The sequence below is a fragment of the Hippichthys cyanospilos genome, chromosome 17 (assembly GCF_059441005.1).
Source record: "Hippichthys cyanospilos isolate Australia breed blue-spotted pipefish chromosome 17, RoL_Hcya_1.0, whole genome shotgun sequence".
Classification (NCBI taxonomy): Eukaryota; Metazoa; Chordata; class Actinopteri; order Syngnathiformes; family Syngnathidae; genus Hippichthys; species Hippichthys cyanospilos.
Genome location: NC_142385.1, coordinates 4,569,719 through 4,590,779, shown reverse-complemented (window position 1 = coordinate 4,590,779; position 21,061 = coordinate 4,569,719). Strand labels below are relative to the sequence as shown.

Below are 21,061 nucleotides of genomic sequence, written 5' to 3'. Positions count from 1 at the left end.
GTATATTCAGAATTACTTACTTTTGCCATACATCCTGTATAACTTTTGTGTCACATATGCCAATGCCCATGCGTTTCTTCTGTAAATAAACAAATCGCCCTCGGAGCAATTTATTTATTGCTGTGTCTGTGTCGCTGGGGAAGATATTAATCAACTCGAGGTTGTCATGGAAACCTTGACCCATTCAAGGGAATTGACCCATAGACAAACTGACCCAGTGGCTGGCACCTACGTCGCAGTCATTGATGAATGGTAAAGCTGTGTTTGGACTTCAAATATCAAATACGAGATACATATGTTTTTTTGATCGATTAAAATGCTGTTTTGACCTCATCAAACGTTGAAAACACACAGGAAGATCAGTACATGAGAAGATATGCTTGCAGGATGTAGGAACCATTTAGCGCCTTGCCTTGTGTAGCTCGGGAGGAATTTCCTTTCGTGCAGTTACCGTGGAAACCACTCCCCTGTTAAAAGAGCTAACACCATTAGCTTGCAAGCGAGTTGTTTATAATCAATATCTGCTTTCAGCGTGTCTTCAGTAGTAGTATATTTGTGCCATTGACATGTAGGATAGCGTCTTTGTTAACGCCCAAATGGTTACGGCAACTTTATCGATACCCACCGAGGATACACGCTGGCAGCTACATGGTGGGGCAATTTTCTGATATATGTAGCCTACATTCTTGCCAGGTTGATTTTCGCAGCTTAACAAAAACACTAATTAATTGTGATAGATGATCGATAGCATTAAAAATAAGTTAGATAGTATTTAAAATAAGTTGGATTAAAGTGCGCATATCTGGTATATTGGAGCATATTGGACAGGGTTTATCAGGGGTGTCCAAACTTGGTCCCTACAAGTTTTTGAATTTTCCGTCTCCGACACACCTGATCCAAATGATCAAATCATCAGCAAGCTCAGCGGAAGCCTCATGAGGATCCTTATCATATGTATCAGATGCGTTGGCAGGGCGGAAATATCAAAAACATGCTAGATCCCCTCGAGGACTGGCTTTGGACATCCCTGGGGTACACCAAATTGTACACTCGTGAAATCAAACACAACATTTCAGACTTAATGTACGATTTGATTTAATTTTGATTCTTTGAATCAATTCGATTTCAATCGGGTTGAGGTTCAATAATTTAATTTCTCATATATAGTAGTATAAGAAATAAATTTACAGTTGTGAATTTGGACAACTTTTAGTATTTAACCCTGCTTAAATTCTGTAAAATAACGTGCATTTGGACTGGAAAAGCTTAAAAAAAGATTAAAGTTGAGTAGAACAACGGTTAATGTAAAACAATATTCTTTTGTCTTGGATCTTAATAACATTTGTATCACCTCAGGACTGTGACTTCTAACATGTTTTCATGTCAGTATTATGTGTCATGTTTTCTTTTTCAACGTCTGATTTTGGTTGAAAAATCCTTATATAGGAGCATAGCCATTTTAATTTTTTGCGATTCATATGATTTGCTGAATGAATATCAGATCTTGGTGGAGATAGTTTCTGAATCGATTTTGAATTACAAGATTATTGCAATACACTGGTGAATTGGTATTTTTGCCTTCCCTTATTATGTGTAAGTTTTTGATGGCGCTTTATCCTTGCGGACAAGCATATATAATGTATGGGTTTTTTTTGTTCAATGGTAAAACATAACTTAAATCAATCACTGTTGTGCTTTGGTGTTTGTGTTCCAGTTCCAGAATGCAGGCATGTGGGGACACTTGGGACAGTAGACTGGGCGACCTCGAGGCTCTGGCAGCCAATAAAGAGCGGGAGTTGAAAGAACTTCATGCTAGAAGGATTCATTTGTTGGAAGATGCTCTTAAAAAGGCCACAGAGGAGTGTTCTTCTCTCAGGTATTAATACGTGCATTTTAAACTGAAATGACTGTGATGGTTTCCTTTTGATGCATATTTATTGTCTATTTCAACATAAAAGAATTGCAATAATTAACAAAAACTCTCTTAAAGGGTCTCAATGGCATCCAATACATTTGAACTGTAATTTGAACATTTGAACTCTTACTGTGTTTGGTCATGCTACAAAGGAGCATATTTCCCCACACGGTACCACACACACAGTATCACCTTTATTTGCAGTAGTTTTGAAATGTGTCTCCAGGATATCGGCCTCCAACCCCTTACACAGTGTATATTTGTGCATTATCAAGAGTAACCAAGACATTCTATATAGAAAGACACATCACAGTTAAAAATAGTGATTTTGATTGTTACGAGGACTGCAAATTAAACAGCAAAACCGCCTCCATTGTTTGTTTCACTTAAGATACTGAAATAACCATTTATTGTTCCTAAATGTTTTCGACCATCCTACGCCTAATAGAAATTAGAAAGCGATTGTGGTTTTACGTTTTAATGTTGCTTTAACATGCTCTGGTTTTCTTTTTATCAAATTCTTTCAAAGATCTTTTAATTAGTGTCTCCCAAGAAAATTATCTTGTGTTTTTATTTATTTATTTTTTTTGTTTGTATGTAGATGAAACAAATATACTTAAGTAAGCCATTGTTTGTTGGTTACTATGTTTTTTGAGACGTCAAAACCAGAAGCTGAAAGAGGACTTCCAGTACAATCTTTGTATTCTGGATGAACGAGAGAAAGAGTTGGAGCGATATGATGCCATCACTTCCAGGGCTGTGAATGCAGAGCAGCACAGGTATTGTAGAACAGTAACATTCAATTACTTTGGTCCATGTTTATTTGAATTAGATTCTGCATGACATCCTTTAGCAATATTAGAAAACAAATGAACAGCTAAATCTGCATCAAACATTCTGTAATTATATTGATGCTATTGCTGAGGTTTTATTGACAATGTTTGTTTCTAACATTTTAGTTGTGTGTTTTAATGGGTAAACCTCCATGACTATGTGATTCAAAGGGAAGTTTTGTCAAAAATGGTATTTGCAATAATATATTCTATACAGCTCCATGAGTAAAAACACAACATTCTGTTTAAAATTGCATTTGTGGAATATGATTTAATAGCGGCACTGTGACGCAGTGGTTAGCACATCCACATCACAGTTAAGGGATCAGAGTTCAAATCCACCTTGCTCTGGCCTTCCTATGAGGATTTTGCATGTTCTCTTTGAGTCCGTGTGGGTTCTCTCTGGGCGTGCTGGCTTCCTCTCACATTCCCTCACATGCATGGCAGGTGAATTGGACACTCTAAATTGTCCTTAGATCCAAAACATGCATGTGTGTGTGTGTGTGTATATGTATGTATGTATGTATATATATATATATATATATATATATATATATATATATATATATATATATATATATATATACTGTATGTATTCTTTTAATTACAACAACCTGGACTTCAACTAGCATTGAGTTTTATAGATAAACTAAGGCAGTGTGTTTGTGGATAATATACTTGCAGAGGAGCAGATAGTCTTTTGAAAAACTGTTGTCTCTTACAGGCAGGAGGAACTGAGCCGGCTTCGTATCCAGGTTGCCGCACTGGAAGACAAGCAAGCCAGAGACGCTGAGGCGAGACAAGAGGAACTTCGTATCAGCCAGAACAAAGCTGCTCAACAAAGGCTGCAGCTGGACGAACTGAGACAGTGAGTCTGCAGGAGAAAGGAAAAACTTATTGAAATTTGTTTGACGCAAATAGTAGCATGTGACATTGTATAACACATTTTTGGGTTTGAAAATAACTTAACATATGTGTATAACTTGGCTCAGCCACATTTTCGACGTAGGTTTGGCAAGTATTCGGAAGAGTACTAGGGCCATTGAAGAAAAAAATATTGCTTGGACTTATACTTTTATCTCAGAATTATGTCTTTATTTTCAGAATCCTGTCTTTAATTAGAGACTTTTGACTTTATTCTTAGAATTCTGACCTGAAAGTCAGAATTGAAGTCCGAATTTTCACTTTAAAGATAAATTACTTATTTTAAGTTTGGATTTTGAGAATAAAATGAGAGCTTTGGTTTTAAAGCGGGATTTTGAAGTGAGAATTCTGACTTTATTCTCAGAATTTTTCATTCTCAAATTTCTAAATTTTGAATATGAAATGAGAATTCTTGCTTTAAAGTTCTAAGTCTGACTTCATTCTCAGAATTCTGAGTCGTCAAAGTGAGACTGAAGTATGAATTCTCACTTAAGTCTAATGCTAAACTCAGGACTGTGAACAAAGTCAAAATCCCAATATAAAACGAAGAATCGTGCTAACTTGTTAATTTCTTCTTTAATCATCAGTACAAGTGTTTAGATAAAGGGAAACGATTTGTAAAAATGAAGTATAATCAATGGCAGAGAGTACAAAATACAGACTTGGTGTAAAAAATGTTATTGGCACGATATGATGCAGTGTTAAGAAATCTTCACACTTTGATCCTGCAACCCCTCCCAAGCCTGAAGAAAGGCTGATGTCGTTTAGTGGGTGGACTCGTGCCTTCTCAGGAAGTGTTGCCTCTTCCTGCACAGTATGTCCCTTTTCTTCTTGGTGTGGTGCTGAACCACGTATTTGTGTGTCTATTGAACCACGTCCACAGTGACATCATAAATGCTGACTGCAGGTGGCCTGTGTCACAACACCACCTCATTGTTCTTAAAAGCTCTTGATGAGGTTGCTCGATCTGCACCATATAACAAAGACCCCCACCAGCAGGGTTATGTACTCTTTCTTTCCCATCTCTAATATTTGTTGTTCCATCTGGGAACCTCTGGATATGGTAGGAAGTTGCGAAGGTCTGTTGAAAGTTTGATGTGAATAATGGTAACAAGACAGATTAAAGTTCCCATGCAGTGCTCTGATCTTCCTGACGCCATTGTGATGTCTGGACCGTCACCCTGACAGACTGATTTTAGTTGCTTTTCATAAACAAAGTTAGACCACTTACTTGTCCTCATCAATTTAATATTGTTTTTTTGTTTTTTTTCTACACATTGCCTTTTGTTGGTGAATGAGTAAACATAATGAAACAATTTCTCAACTCGTTTGTGTGTGTGTGTGTGTTCGAATGAAAGGTCAATGACAGATACGGTCCAAAAGCAAATGGAGAAGCACCAGCAGATGAAATTGGAGGCGCAGCACAGATTACACGAAATGGAGGAAAAGCTCATTCAGCAAAAACAGGTGAAAACAAAAACCTACTAAACACCTTAAATGTACACTCTTCAAATGTGTTTTAATCTGGATGTCTTTCCAATAACGTGGATCTTTTGTTGACCTCTAGAAGTAAAACATGAATCATACAATGTGGCCAACATTGTGGTTGCAACTCCTTCTCATGTTACGGCTGCAATGTGCACGACTGAAATAACTACCGACCTTTAGAACTAAACCACACTGAATAGTACACTGAATTGGCTGCGTTTTTTATGCCATTATTTTCAAGCGCCAGTGTGTTAGTCAGACACGATGTGGTTATTTAGGGATATTGTCTTTTCACGTTTACACTTGAGTCAAAGGAATTTGTCACTATCAAAATGAGATTTACAATCACTGTTAGCTGTGTAGCCAATAAAAATGCTCATAAAAATGCCAATAAAAATAGGTTGTAAGAAATAGTAGGGATACCAAAAAGAACTCTGACCAAGTAGTAAGAATTAGTAAGAACACAGAATAGAACAATAGTACGTATAGTTTTACCAATTGAACTTAAAATGTCCTTGTAAAATTGGGAACATATTGAAGTTTTCTGAAAGGGTTATTTCCACATTAGCACAGAAATGGTAACCTGATCTAACATATTGGAGGAAGGTCAGAACTTGAATTTTTCTGACTCCCAAAAAGTGCGCTCTAACATCCCATTAAACTGTGAGGTTCAAGTTTCAAAGTCGGTTAAAAAAAAAAGGAACCCCAAATTTGCCGACCGGCTTTAAGCTGACGTCACTTGATAGTGACAACTCCCATAGAAACACAGACCATGAATGGAAAAGCATTGGTTACAATATTATATAACACATATTTACCTATACTTGTGACATTCATTTTGGTATTGTTATTCCAAAGACCTACATAGCACAATGTGAATTGTACTGACTGTGTTAAGATGCGCTGTCATATGCCTACATAAAGTTGATCCACCCATTTTCTAATGCCGCTTATCCTCACAAGAGTCGCAGGCTTGCCGGTGCCTATCCCAGCCGGCTTCGGGCAGTAAGCGTTGGACAGCCAGCCAATAGGAGCCTACATAAATGTATTCAGTGAAATCATGTATGAAAAGCTTTAAAGTTAACTTTGAATGCCATTGCATTAAAGGGAACCTGTCATGCAATTTCGAACAATCTGACTGATCATAGTTTGTATTTTTTCTTCCCAAAGTTATTCTCCGCCCATTTCAATTAAAAAAAACAAAACAAACGTCTAGTTGACGTCAATTGGCATTGGTAGCGCTAGTCAGTAGGGTTTCCTTTGACATCCTTTCATGTCAACGGCGCTCAGACTGTTTAAGATACTCATTCATTTATATAAATAAAGGGAATGTGATTAAGGTTTTTCTGCAGGTCAGAATGTATTTTGATGAACCAGAACAACAAATGATTTGTCGGAATCAGACATTTTTTTTGTTTAGATTTGCTTTGAACACTTTGAAGTCGTAACTGGCGCAATACAAATGCGATAAATCAGACTTCCACCTTCCATGAATGCAACATAAACATGTGAACTGAGGCACTCCCATGTTTTTTTTTAAGTGAACTAAAATGTCTTTGTCTCTTTTTCTTTCTCTCGCTCTTTCTCACTTTCTTTTTCTATCAGGAGATGACAATAACTTGCGACAAAGAACTAAGAAAACAAGAGCATGAGTTCAATTTAAAACTTGATGAGATGCATGCTGTGCTTCTGTCCAGTGATCTCAAGGTCTAGAAACTATGAAACTTTCTTGATACAAATGTTTCCACCACGTTTTGTTGGCATGTTTGTGTATGTGTTTTTTTTAATACAGATAAAGTTGTTGTCTAAAGAGTGTGATGTTAAGAGCCAGGCCCTCAAAGCATCCGAAGAGCTCTGTAAGCAACTACAAACCGAACTACAACGAAAGGTTGATTCGAATAATGAAGCTACTACTGTCAAGGAGGTCAGGTATGGTGTTATTTTTGTTTTGATATGAACAATTAATGAGGGTGTAGGCTCATGAATAATTTATGCCCTTTGCTCATTAGAAAATGGCATAAATAACATACAACTATAAGTTTCATTGGAAAACTTGGCATACATAATGTTGCTTACGAGGCACTTCTATTTATACATTTTCAGCACTGATGTATTGGACATGCATCTAAAGTTTTGATTGTCATCTATCTCAGGATAAAGGAACTTGAGGACAGCTTGAAACGGATGGAAAACAAACTGAAGAAACAGAATCATGACCACATGAAGAAGTGAGTCAATACAAACTCAAAATAGTCATGTTATATTGCCAACCAAGGAGAAAAAGCCACATCAAATAGTTTTAAATTATATATATATATATATATATATATATATATATATATATATATATATATATATATATATATATATATATATATATATATATATATCTAGCCTATATATATATTGCTTTTCACAGACTTGATAATATTCAGTGTTGTGACTGTGCAACATCTTCCATGTAATTTATGGAGGTGTCCAACTTGATCTGCATTACACAGCGCTGTCTAATATTTAGTCTCATATTACTAAATATGGAATTAAAAGATGTTGACCCTAATGCCACTGTTTCTACAGACTGATGACATTTCTGTATGTATGAAATGATTTATGTCATTGCCTGTCAAGGTTTGACGAGGTGGCCCTGGCTTTGAAAGAGAAGAATGAGCAGCTAGAGGCCCAGTCTCAGGCCCACAATGAGCAGTTAAAGAGAAAAGAAAAACACATTGTTAAATTGCAGAACGACATGAAAATTCAGTCTGCGAAAGCTTGCTCAGCACAAAAAGACATGGCGATGGCCTTGGAGCAAAAAGATGACGCAATAAAGAGGTGAGGCACATTTAATGAATGTCAGGTATGTTTTTGTAACTAACAATTCAGGCATTTGTTACTGTTTCTAAATGAAATGACAGATTTTTATTCAAGCAAAACAATGTAAAGTGAGAGACAAATGTTTTCTTGCACACAGTTTGCATTCAATAACGGCATTAATTCTGTTGACATCACCCAAACTTGTGTTTGGGTTGTTCATGACAGCATCTGTCGTGATGGTTTTCCAGACTCAACCAAAACCTCCTGTAAGTCTCCTCTTCAGGAGATTAAAAAAATGCAAATATGGCTGGGCAATAATTATTATAATGTATATCATGCCATCAGAATTTCATATTGGTCGATGTACAGTATTCCCTTGCTATAACATGTATATACTATACCCTATGCCTGTCTTGCTACTTCACAGATTTTATTTGTGTTAATTTTTTGCCTACCTACCTAAGCTTTTTTAACTTTGAAAGCTGTAAACAGAGAAAGCTGTGAGACAAAAGTTAATGCCTTCCTGATAAAAATATAATAAGAGGAAAGTGAGGGGTTTTACAGGCTTACAATTTATATAATAAACAGAAAAAATACAATAAATAAACATACATGCTGTATGATAAACAAAGAAAACATTATTATTGAAAATTACAAATAATTAAAGATGAAAAAGAAAAAATTAAAAACATGAAAAAAAATCAACTGTTACTCCACAGATTTTTAATTGCAAGTATTTTCTTTTTCAACGTAATCCCAACGCTAAAGAAAATACTGCATATTGAATTTTTTCTATTGTTTTCCATTTTTTCTATTGCAAAAAGGGGACCCAGAGGAAAAAATAATGTTTGAATTACTGTAGGTCATCTTATTTGAACATACTCAATATTTTTGTCCTCAAATGCTGCTGTTGTCTTTGATCCTTATATTTGCATTACTAAGTGCACCCATACTTTCGTTCTTAAGAACTATTCAAATGGTTTTCCTGGCTATGGCCAATATTTGTGCAATGACTGAGTGATTTTTCTGTCTGTCTCTCTGCTTCACAATTGCTTGTTTTTCCGTCCATATACAGCTCTGTGGTTGTCTGGCAACAAATTACACCTGGCAGTCACACGCTCAAAATACTTTTTCTTGCATGAAAAATAGGGACATTGAAACACATCCTTCTCTTTTATAAGTTGTATATTAAATTTAAACGTATAAAAGTAATAGCTAAACTTTTGATAACTTGTCACAAGTTCATCTTTTGATGTCCAATCCAAATATTTTCAGAAATATTGATGAATTTGTCTTATCATTGTCGTACTTTTGTAAAGGAGTTTATAATGCTCCACAAAGACGTGTGCATGTGTTTCACAGGCTTCATGCTGAAGTGGCTACAGCCCAGACCGTCTTTGAGACATACATGAGTCAGACTTCTAATGAGATGGTCGCCAAGAACACAGAGTTAATTACATTAGAGAACAGTAATAACAAACTCCGAGCTGAATTGGAGAAGAGCAGGGAGGAGATTAACAGGTAAGAGAATGTACAGTGCCCAACATGAGCGCATCCCAACATGAGCGCATTCCAATATATTTGTAAATTTCAATTCACAAGAGATTTATCCACAGTTGAGTCTTCTAATTAAAGTTCTGAAAGTGTACTTTTTAACCCTGAAAGAGCAATATCAGCAGACAATGTAGTCAGGGTAGACGAGTTTACACATCGGTGATGTAATATGTGTGTGTTTGCATATCTTTATTATTCTTTTTTCAAGTGGTAGGCTAAAAGAGCGTATAAAGATGGCTTGTATTAATCAAGTAACCAATTACTTTAGTACCTAGTTGATTACTTTAGTCTTCTAGTACCCAAAGTATTTACTATAGTACTTAAAGTAATCAATCACTTTAGTATTTAATTGACCCTAATCGGGTGTACGGTAATCGTGGTTAGTACGTTTGCAGGTTTGCTTCCAGCTCTGGCCCTTCTGTGTGGAGTCTGCTTGTTCTTGCAGTGGGTTTTCTCTGGGTACTCCCAATTTCCCTATCACATTCCAAAAACATGCATGGTAGGCATATTGGAAACTCATAGTTGCCCTTAGCTGTTATTGTGAGTGTGAGTGGTTGTTTGTCTTTGTGTGCCTTATGATTGGCTGGTAACCAGCTCAAGGTAGAGATGGGCAAATGGAGCCTCATGAACCACATTTCTTTTTTTTTAACTGTTCCTCTTGATGGCACTCCTAGTTTAAAGATGCAGTGGAAATTTAATGCATTTCCATTGCACTAGTCATTATTTTTCAACCAAGAGCTCCATCTAGAGCACAAACAAAACTCAGTAGTGGTTCATAAGGCTTCGTTTTCACATCAACAGCTCAGGGTGTACCCCGCCTGCTGCCCCGAAACAGCTGGGATAGACTCCAGCACGCCCACGACCCTTGTGAGGATTAACAGTCAAGATGTTGGATGGACTTAATTACCGAAAGTAATTGATTACTTTAGTAGTTAATTCATTTAGTACCAGCCATTTTAAACACCTCTTTAGTCAAACACTTGAAAGCATTAAAAAATAAATAACAGTAGTTGAAATATGTCTTTGAGATTGACTGAAAAGAGGGGCTTATTCTAAATAGTACAGTTTTGATAGCTTGATTTTTGTGGTTTTCATTTTAAATGACCATTAATATTTGGCCAGGTACAAGCAGGATCTGAGTGCCGGTTTAAAGAGAGAGGCAGCCCTTGAACAGGCACAAACCCAGTTGGAGTTGGAGTGGCAGAAGCGCCATGATGCCGTCAAAGCTCGACACTACCTGGCTAATGAGCAGCTTATACAAGATTTGACCCTTGCTAGAGACCAGGTAGACCGATTATCATCCAGTAATATTGATAGCCAATGAGAAATAATTTTTAAACTTTGTTTTGAGATTATGGAAAATAGGATAAGGTTAGGGAAACATTTACTTAACATACACATCTATAGTCTCAAGGAATAATAAGCTTAGAGACATTTCAACTAAGTAAAGAGTTCATGTTTATAGTTTCTTAACTTTTGATGCCAATATTTTTGCCTTTTACTGAAAATGAATATATTATATAATATTGATATTGCCTCTGACAAAGCCATAAGTCATTCATAAGTCATTCTTTGACTGTCAGAGTCAAAGTCATCAGCTTGACAACTTTGAAAAACGTTGACAGTAAAAGTTTTTTTTCTTTTTTTTACATGTGCGCACATGGTTTCTTCATGTGCACATAAAACTACATTTTTTTATGTGTATTTATTTTTTGTCTTTTCCTCATCAAGCCTTTCAAAGGGTTTCAAACCCAAAGTGTTCTCTAAAATGTTTTACAAAACAATACAACAGCTGACGTATGCATTCGCACTCGGGCTAACTTTGTGATGTTTTATCTTGCATCACCTTTCACCACACATGATGTGCGAATGTGTATTTTATGTATGTTATCAAGTACAAAACAGATGTTTTTTTAGAGGTTCTGTAAATCCGAATTACATTACAGTACATGAATTTTAATGTATAGAAAACTTCCCTTAAATGTTTGTTTTTTTGTTTCAAAGTTGTCTTGGTTAGATTGGTCATGCTAGTGGATTGTCCTTTTACCATTGCAAACCTGCAATCTGATCCTAATTAGCATCTTTGCATGTTATCTAGAAGTTGCTAATTTTTTTATGTACAGTACATTCTCTTGGTTGACTTTCCGCTGTCCATGTATATTTTACTCATTTAAATCAAAGCTAAGGATGTTATCCAACCTCATCATACCTTATCTGTTCTTTTTTTAACTCTGTATTAGGCAAAAGCCGAGCTTAGTGAGAAGGAAAAAGAGTTGAAAGACTTAACTGTCTTGTGTTCGTCTTTTAAAAAGGAGAATGACAAAGCTGTGGAGGTAAGAGAGCATTTACATTTTACTCTTTTTTTTCTTTTTTTTACATTGTGTTGAACATGGAAGCCCATAAAAAAATTGTAATCGTAAATAAAGGATTTATAACAATTTCTTGAGCAAGGAGACATTCAATCTCCTGAAAGATGCACTCTCGTACTATATGGCACGTGGATAATGTATTGGCAGCTAATGCCCTTCAGTTCAGCTTCAGCTTCAGTTTCAGCTCACACAGTTTTTGGCAGTGGCCTTTTCCTTGAGCACGCTGTGAGGTATAATGGCCTTTCAGCGTGACTCCTTGCCTCTCCAAACTGGCGGCTGCTATAAACCGTTGGCACCTGGGGGAAAACACCACCTTATCAAATAACATCCTAAAGGCTAAGTGGCTGCAATGAAAACCATGACATAAATGTTGAATGGTGGACTACATCACTATTAATGTTATAAAAAAGTCAACACCATTTTTTCTTTCCAATAATATAGTCTATGCAGTCCCACTGGTTTAAACACGACATTCTGAATAATATTGCATTTATGGAATATGAATTAGGCAGCAAAATCCACCTCTTTTTATCTACATCAAGTTGAGATGCTTTTGCCTGTTGCTGTCAACTGAAAATGACATCACAATTGCTTTGAACTCAGGTAACAACCAATCACACCCCATGTGAAAATCACGTGACCAAACTCAGAAAACAGTAGAGCCCAAGAAACTGTCACTTTTAGTTGAAAGTCAGTGAGAAAATGGCTGCCTCCTAAACTGGATAAAAACGTGCATCTTGCTGCTCAAATCATATTTGGGTTGACTTCCCATCTTAAACTTTATAGTTATTTTAAAGTCTATTTTAAACCTATTAATAGTTGCCATGTGGAACAAAAATTAAAATAATTTGTACGGATGGATGAATAATAAGGCATAATTAAATGCTGCAGTAAATGACAAGATCCGGTGCCACAGTCAGTCATCTTCAGTGTTTAATGTTTTTGAATGGAGGGGCTGTTGGATGGAGGAGTTTTGTTTCCTGGCTATTAAAACAATTATTCAAAAAAGAGACTTGCAAGCTTATCTTACTCAAAATGTCTGTGATAATATAAAATACTACTAATGCTACTAATCATACTTTGTTCAATACAATGTAAAATACTACTAATACTATTAATCATACATTGTCAGACAAAAAGACCCATGACTTTTGATATTAATCTATATGGCAAAAGATACTTGTTACTGTAGTACTGTTATAAGCTGTGCCACTACATATATTTTGCATTTGGGTATTGTGCCCCTCCTAAAAAAAACAAAACTATGATTTACTGAACAGCTATACTGTCCTCATCAATACACTGAATATACTGTATTGCATACCAACAGGGTGTCTCTCCTAAAACAAATGTGGAGATAAGTTCCCTGGTTGAGCAGAACAACTTTCTGAGAGCTGTGGTTTCCCAGATGAGAAAGGATATGGAGGATCTTGGTCATCTCGTACCACACTCGCAGACCAAGCTTCAAGCCGCCTCTCCCAAGGCAGTTAAAACCCTCGAAGCGCCCGCAGCTACCTCCACTACTGATCCTCTTGCCAAGCATCCAGACATCTCTGCCAGCCACATTCCAGCATATCTGTCAGGTCTTTTTCACTGAAACATAATTGATGATTTCAAAATGTCACCAAGGAGTTCAAGTCACCAATGTGAACAATGTACTCTGGGCAACGATTCCAACCTTTTCATTGCTCTATTTCAGACTATACTCAGGCTCTGAAGCAAGAGTTGGACCGGCTGAACACTCGATGCAGACACCTTGAGGAGCAGCTAGAAGGTGCGTCAGGGCTCCCAAACCGATTTCCAAACACAGGAACACATAAAGAATCTTTGCCCCACACATCTTAGGACAAGCCACATCCACAAGACCAGAGTTCTATTTAACATAGTTCTTAATTCAATGTGATTTGAAATATGAACAAATAGGTGCAACCATTATCTTCTATTCTCAGTCATTATAATCCCACACCCTTGCAGTTGAGCACATCTTTCTGATGCCATTGTCCACTATTTAAAAGGAGAATTCAAGTAAAAAATGTTCTTTACAACACCGTTTATTGCGCCCCCACTCATATAAACACTGTTCTGATTATTGTTGTGTTTGCAAAGTATGAATTAAGCAGCAAAATCCACCATTTTTTTTATTTTTATTTTTTTATCTTGGGGGGGCATTTTGTCACTTGTTGTTAAATGAAAATGACCAGAGCAACTCTTGGTGATGACCAGCCATCTGTTTTTTGGGTTTTGTTATACGGCATTAGTAAACTGAACCGTGACCTATAACTGAGTCCTGAGCAACTGCGATGTCATTTTCAGTAGACAATAAGTGACAAAACACCCACTTTCTGAGATGTACAAAAACGGGTAGATTTGGAACCCATATTCGCTATATTAATCCGAATATTTTGCTTAGACTATTGGAGCCGCTTAGAAAATATTGTTGCAACAAAAATAGAAATGAATAATATTTCCAGTTTATGCAGAGAAATGTAAAAATTACATCAACAAAATCATAAAAATTTAACTGAAACTACAGTTTTAGGCGTATTTGCAGACCACCAATAAAAACTGAGGTACAGCCATGATCACCAGGTGAAAAGTTGCTCTTTGACTCACTTCATATTAAATGTTCTCTTGGGCTCCCATTGAAATACAATGATTTTTTTTTTAAAAAAGCAACTTTGAGTGATACTGGGGGACATAACTGGAGTGTAATTCTGTTTTTGACATTTTTCCAGAAAACCAAAGTAAAAGAAGTTACTACATTTGCCGTATAGCGGTAAAAAAATCTATTATGGTTTGAATCCTCAGTTTTGCATCTGGAGAAGCATGCTGATGCCACTGCGTTGAGGAGCGAAGTGGGGAGAGGGCCACATGTAGAGCCTGGACATATCAACACAAGGGATCAGGTGAGGAATTCTCTACAATTTGAGGTGGCCTGTATTCAGGTGCCCAAATGTGGCCTCACCAACCAGTGATTTGTTTGCAATCACATACAGTAGTTAAATGCCTGTGAGCTTATACCTACATTGGTATATTATCACTATTGGATGAAAACCTCACATGTCCAAATTTGTTCATTTTGGTGCTTATCAAAATGCAGACTTTGTGATTTGAGCGTGGCCAGCAAGCAAGTTGATTTGAAAGTGATTTTAAAGTGAAGATCTATATGTGGCAACAGCAACCGACCTCCGCTCTGATGGCTGGTGCGGCATCCAGTTGGAACATGGCATTGGCACAAACCAGGCTGAAGCAGGCGGCATTCTATATTGCCCGTCTGAGCAAGGAGAAGCAACAGCTCATACAGATGGGCAACTGTCTTCGTGCCCGGATCACCACCGCTGGCTCACATGGTACAATAAGAAACATGCGTTTATAACGTGGTGTTATCAATTTGATTGTCAAATACAATACAATATTTATGCTGAACAGGCATGTGTACACATAAACCCAAAGAGGTGCTCCAGGACCCATTTTTTTCCACTTAAAGAAATGACCTTTTGTGTCAGTTCCTTTCCGGGGTGGTATTCTTCTACCTGACAAACATTTTTTCAAGGACCTGTGAGAATTGTGCCCTTTACCAATTTGATCATAGTTAACTTACAGTATAAAAAGCTGTGATGTGTTAATATAAACTTCTATGTGTAGTTTTGGAGATGGTTGCCAATTTTCTGCTTGAGCAACTATCCGCAAAAAATTCTGCACACATGCCTTGATGCTGAGCAACCAAAATTCAATGCAAATGTACACCTTATCCATTGTTTGTGTGCCTTACAGATGCAATTGAACAAAAAAGAGATTCCTCCACAGCGGAACAAGTACATCATGATGATCGTCTTTCTGCTCTGGAGCAGCTACAATATAGACTCACCACGCAGGTACAATATATAATACACTGTCAGGAGAGTATTCACAGTGCTTCACTTCATCCACGTTTTGTCCTTTTACAGCCTCTTTTCAAATTTTATGAAATTAATCTCTTGCCTCAAAAATCTACACATAAAACCCCATTGTAGGAATGTGGGGGAAAGCTTTGTTTTGTTTGTTGTTGTTGTTTTGTTTTTTTTTTTTACATTTTTTGAATTAATTAAAAATAGAAAACTAATAAATCACAGAAATTTGGCAGCAATTACAGCCTCATGTCTTGTTCAATATGATGCCACAAATTTAGCACTGATATCTAGGCAGTCCAGCCCATTTTTTGCAGTTAATTGTCAAGCTTCATCAGATTGGATGGGGGAAATCTACACTGCCATCTTCAGGTCTCTCCAGAGATATTCAATCAAACAGTCTAGGCTCTGGTTGGGCCACTCCAGGACATTCATGGAGTGGTTTTGTAGCCAATCCATAGCTGCGTGCTTTGGGTCATTGTTCTGCTGAAATAGGAACCTTCGCCCTAGTCTGGGGTCAAGAGCGATCTGGAGCAGGTTTTTTTCCAAGATATTTCTGTATATTGCTGAATTACATTTACTTTTTATCATGACTCTTATGACAGTTACTGCTGCTGAAAAGCCTCCCCATGCTTCACTGTAGGGATGGTATTGGCCTGGTGATCAGCGGTGCCTGATTTCCTCAAAACATAACGCCGGGCATTAACACCAAAGACTTCAATTTTTGTCTCATCAGACCAGGGAATTTTGTTTCACATGGTCCGAGAGTCATTCTTGAGGTGCCCTTTGGCCGATTCCAGATGGGCTGCCATGTTCCTTTTACTAAGAAGTGGCTGTCGTCTGGCCACTCTACCATATATTCAATTGATAAATAATCCATTTATAAATAATGGAGGCCACTGTGCTCATTGGGACCTTCAAAGCAGCAGAGTTTTATCTGTATTCTTCCCCAGATTTGCACCTCAAGACAACCATGTTTCCCAGTTGAAAAACTGTCTGTAGACAGATTCTTTGACTTCATTCATGATTTCCGTGCTCTGACATGCACAGTCAACATTGGACTCATTTGCAGACAGGTGTGTCTCTTCAAAATCATGTCCAATCAACTGAATTTACCGCAGTTGAACTCCAATTAAGCTGTGAACACATCTCAAGGATGATCAGTGAAAAAACGGATTACCTGAGCTCAATTTTAAGCTCCATGGCAAAGGCTGTGAATAACTATGTTAAATGTGATTTCTCCATTTTCTATATTTAATAAGTTTTAAAAACTCCCCTAAAAACGTTTTTCTCATCGTCATAATGGGGTATTGTGTGTGGATCTGTGAGGTAAAACATTAATACCATTTTGAATTAGGTTGTAGGATGACAAAATGGTGGCCATTATCTACAGTTGTATTATGAGGATGCAATATATTCATTAATATCTCTCACATTAAATACACACAGATGGAGTACTTATATGACAGGCTTACCTTACCTGTACAGGATAAAAAAAAGAAAAGAAAAAATAGATGGATTGATGGACGAATAAAATTATGATCAAGGCCTCAAGAAGCAAATTTGCTGTTTTTGTATTTTTACCGCTAGAGGGCGACACAAGCTCACTCCACTCTACTGTATGTGTGCTCTTAGGAGTTAAAGTATGCTGTGAGGCAAATGGCTTCAGTTGTTGCTGGACGTGCTTCTTCGTCAGACAGCAGAGGGCCTCCCGTGGAAGGAAACAATAACCTTTGCTCGACAGGGCACAAAACTACCGATGACTCTGGGGTAATAGTGTACAAAATATCATATCAAATTGTTTGTTTCGCCGACTACAGCATAACCACCAACGTTGGACACAAATCCAACTCAGATACAGTATGTTGAGATGCATAACTCTATTCCAAAAGGAAACAATGTGTTGCTGGGTCATTAAAGCTTTATTAAGCGGCCAGGCATTTTTTCAAATTATATTTTAAACTTTGACCATCCTAGTGAAAACATCCACAACATGTGATAGTATTACCCTGGTTTTTTAAAGACCATTTGTCTCAAGTAGAAAAATGTAAGCACATTTATCAAGAATGTGTTTAATTTTAAAAGATTTTATCCTTTTCTCAGACCTCAAAAATGTCAGACAAAACTCCTACGATTAGTCAGCAACAGAACTCACTGGAAGGGAAGACACTACCCACCTCAGGAGAATCTCTGCAATCATTAAAGGAGATTTGGGAAATACTGGACCAGGGACTGAGTTCATCCTTTTACTCAGAAGGTAACCTTAGGAAAATATTTATTTATTGTGTCGCTATAGATGTAAAAAAAAATTGAATGCGTTTTAGGATAGACTCATAGATTGATACCTTAAACTTATGTCCATAGAGTCTGTGTATCCTTTACCTGATGACATATCACAGTACAGCACAGTAGTAAAAAAAATATATATATGCATTATATATTGGGGCGACAAATATTTGCTCATTTGCAATTTGATGTTCGCAACATGTTCCAAAAAAATGTGCATCAGGTGGCAAAAAGACTGAGAAAGTTGAGGAATGCTCATCACACCCCTGTTGATGAGCTTCCTTGAAATGCCCAGTCATAAACAAGCAAAGATAGGGTGGGGTTCGCCGCTTTGTGAACAAATGTATGACAAATGGTCAGTCTAAGGACAATGTTCACCAACTTGCAATTGCAAGGAAATTTGGGATTTCCTCATCTATCGTCCCATAATATTATTAGAATGTTGAGAGAATCTGGAGAAATCACTACATGTAAGCGACAAGGCCCAAACCCAACATTGAATGCCCGTGACATTTGATTCCTCGTGGAACACTGCATCAGAAAACCAACATCAATGTGTTATGGAAATTATGACACTTCAGAAAAGTCAGTAAAAAAAAGTTTGGTGCTACATAAGTGCAACCTAAAGGTACTGTGCAAAACAAACGTGCATGAACAACACACCAAAACGTCACTCATTATCTGGGCTTGAACTAATCTAAGATGTAGGCAAAGTGAAAAAGTGCTTTGTGGTCTTACAAGTTACTATTTCAAAAGCCAGTATCAGTGATGGTATCAGGTTGTGTTAGTGCCAATGACATGGGAAACACATCAGTGAAGGCACCATTCATGCTGGAATATACATACGTACAGGTTTTGGAGAAGCATATGCCTAGCAATCTAAAACAATGGCTTTCATGGAAGCCCTAGCTTATTTTTGAAAGACAATGCCAAACCACATTCTGCATGTGTTAAGTGTTGCGTCAAAGTAAGAGAGTTTGGGTGCTAGACTGGCCTGCCTGTAGTCCTGACCTGTCACCCATTGAAAATGTGTAGAGCATAATGATATGTAAAATACAAATGTTTAACAGCTGAAGCTGCACAACAAGCAAAAATGTTAAAGAATTCCACTTATTCGTGTCCTCAGTTGTACTACAGTAGTAAACAGGAGTCTGTACCATTTTTTTTTTAAATGTGTTGCAGCTATAAAATTCTAAGTTAATGATTATCTGCTAAAAACAATAAAGTTAATCAGTTTGAGCATCAAATATCTTGTTTTTGTAGTGTACTCACTTAAATATAGGTTGAACCTGATTTGCAAATCATTGTATTCTATTTTTATTTTTAACATCCCAACTACACTGGGATTGGGGTGGTAGCTTCCAGTGTTTTCAATTTGAATACAACCATTTTGACATGTATTTCTAATATTCTAGATCAGGGGTGGGCAATTCCAGGCCTTGGGGGCCAGTGCCTTGCATGTTTTCTTGTTTTCTCTCTCAAACACACCTGATTCAAATGATTAGGATTATTTTCAAGCTCCAGCAGAGTTTGTTGGTAAGCTAATGGTTTAAATCAGGTGTGTTAGGGAGAGAAAACTGGAAAACATGCAGGACACCGGCCCTCGAGGGCCGGGATTGCCCACCCCTGTTCTAGATATAGTATTTTAGTCACAAAGATACAATATTGGTATTGTAGGAGTTGCATTGGAAATAATAATGATCATTGAGGGACTGACTGCCTTGTACCCTGCAGTCTATTGTACAAACAATATTAAACGGTCTTTTTTAGTCAATTAATTTACTATGATCATCCCTTTCTCAATGAAAATGTCAGTGTAAATTAAGTATCTAAATTACTCCCAGTCGAGAATGATCCAGTACTTTACCTTCCATCCGTAATTTGTGCTCATCTATTCTTTTTATTAAGTCACTGGATAAATGGAAATGTAAAACAACAACCTATATCTACTTTTAGGTGAAAGTGAGTTGAGCAGAAGCAAGGCAACTATGTTGGGCACCGCTGGCGTCATGGTGACCGGTACCAGTGTTCCCATCCATAGTCGTTCCCCAGCCGAGCTGCAGCAGAAGAATCCCTCCGTCGTACCATCAAAACCGACTAAGAACTGCCAGCCTGGAGCCCCAGACAAAATCAGCAGGATTAGGAACTATAATACAAGAGACTGATACACATGTCCAAGACTGTTTTTACTGTCACTCTTTCAAAATGTTGCTTTTATACTTTCCTAAAAGCTTTGTGGCTCTATTAGTTTGGTGTCTTTAATCATGTGTGCCATTTCTAAATATACAAGATGAGATTAATTACAAACGATTTGGAATTAGGCGGTAAAAGGACAAAATGTGTAAAAAGTGAAGCACTGAATACTTTCCTGATGCACTATATGTATTAAAAAAAAGTATTTTTGAATGACTTTCGATTTTGTCCGCCTATCAAATGTTACCGATAACATTAATTTTGAATTTATATAGAGTCTGCCCCTACAATAGACTAAGGACCCATGTGAGTTTTTGCTCTGCTTATCAGAGTGGGTCAGTAGGAGAATAAAATATCATGCGAGGTGAGTGTATGAACGACAGTAACCCCAGGCAGGAAATCACGTCAGCGTTGCCCTATACGTCATCGACTGGCACCGCCTCTTAATCACGCTACTGTGCTTTCTCTTGTATCTGATTGGCTAAATCTCCACACCTTCGCTACGCCATTAGCCAGTTCATGTGTCAAATCAAAAAGTACTTGTCATCCACGTGTGCCTTCACAAGCTAGTCACTGAGTAGTTCAAGTTCAATATGGATTTATGTAATAGTAAACTTGCAGGTCGGAACGTGAGTGACCGGTCAGTGTGCTCCTGCAGCTACAAGTGGGCAAAAAGTAAACAAGGTAGTTAAAAAAAAAAAAAAACCTCAACTCATACATAAAATCAAAGTAAAAAATACAGAATAACACGTTTGCGTTTCTTTCAGTGCAGATATGGTTTTGGGTTGGCTTCTTCAGACA

The 21,061-nt window shown here is 37.2% G+C and overlaps 1 protein-coding gene across 2 annotated transcripts; it reads left to right on the top strand.

Moving 5' to 3' along the window:
• The first annotated feature begins 482 nt into the window (after nucleotides 1-482).
• ccdc57 (coiled-coil domain containing 57) lies at nucleotides 483-20,420 on the top strand. 2 transcript variants are annotated; one of them, XM_088438205.1, is made up of 20 exons: nucleotides 483-651; nucleotides 1,715-1,876; nucleotides 2,572-2,694; nucleotides 3,473-3,616; nucleotides 5,031-5,139; nucleotides 6,766-6,867; nucleotides 6,953-7,089; nucleotides 7,314-7,388; nucleotides 7,789-7,989; nucleotides 9,334-9,492; nucleotides 10,648-10,810; nucleotides 11,766-11,858; nucleotides 13,225-13,477; nucleotides 13,594-13,668; nucleotides 14,703-14,800; nucleotides 15,073-15,244; nucleotides 15,669-15,769; nucleotides 17,417-17,551; nucleotides 17,885-18,038; nucleotides 20,024-20,420. In XM_088438205.1, the coding sequence occupies exons 2-20, from the start codon at nucleotides 1,722-1,724 to the stop codon at nucleotides 20,230-20,232; spliced, it is 2,658 nt and encodes an 885-aa protein (XP_088294331.1). In that variant the 5' UTR covers nucleotides 483-651; nucleotides 1,715-1,721; the 3' UTR covers nucleotides 20,233-20,420. The 2 variants fall into 2 exon arrangements, with proteins under 2 accessions (XP_088294331.1, XP_088294332.1); XM_088438206.1 differs by lacking the exons at nucleotides 483-651; nucleotides 1,715-1,876; nucleotides 2,572-2,694; nucleotides 3,473-3,616 and adding an exon at nucleotides 4,807-4,889.
• The last annotated feature ends 641 nt before the right edge of the window (nucleotides 20,421-21,061 follow it).

Bases quoted from the DNA above. Each gene is read 5' to 3' on its own strand.
- ccdc57 (XM_088438205.1), top strand. From the start codon at position 1,722: ATGCAGGCATGTGGGGACACTTGGGACAGTAGACTGGGCGACCTCGAG. The intron at 7,990-9,333 runs GTGAGGCACATT...TGTGTTTCACAG, and splicing joins AAAGATGACGCAATAAAGAG to GCTTCATGCTGAAGTGGCTA. The intron at 14,801-15,072 runs GTGAGGAATTCT...ATGTGGCAACAG, and splicing joins ATATCAACACAAGGGATCAG to CAACCGACCTCCGCTCTGAT.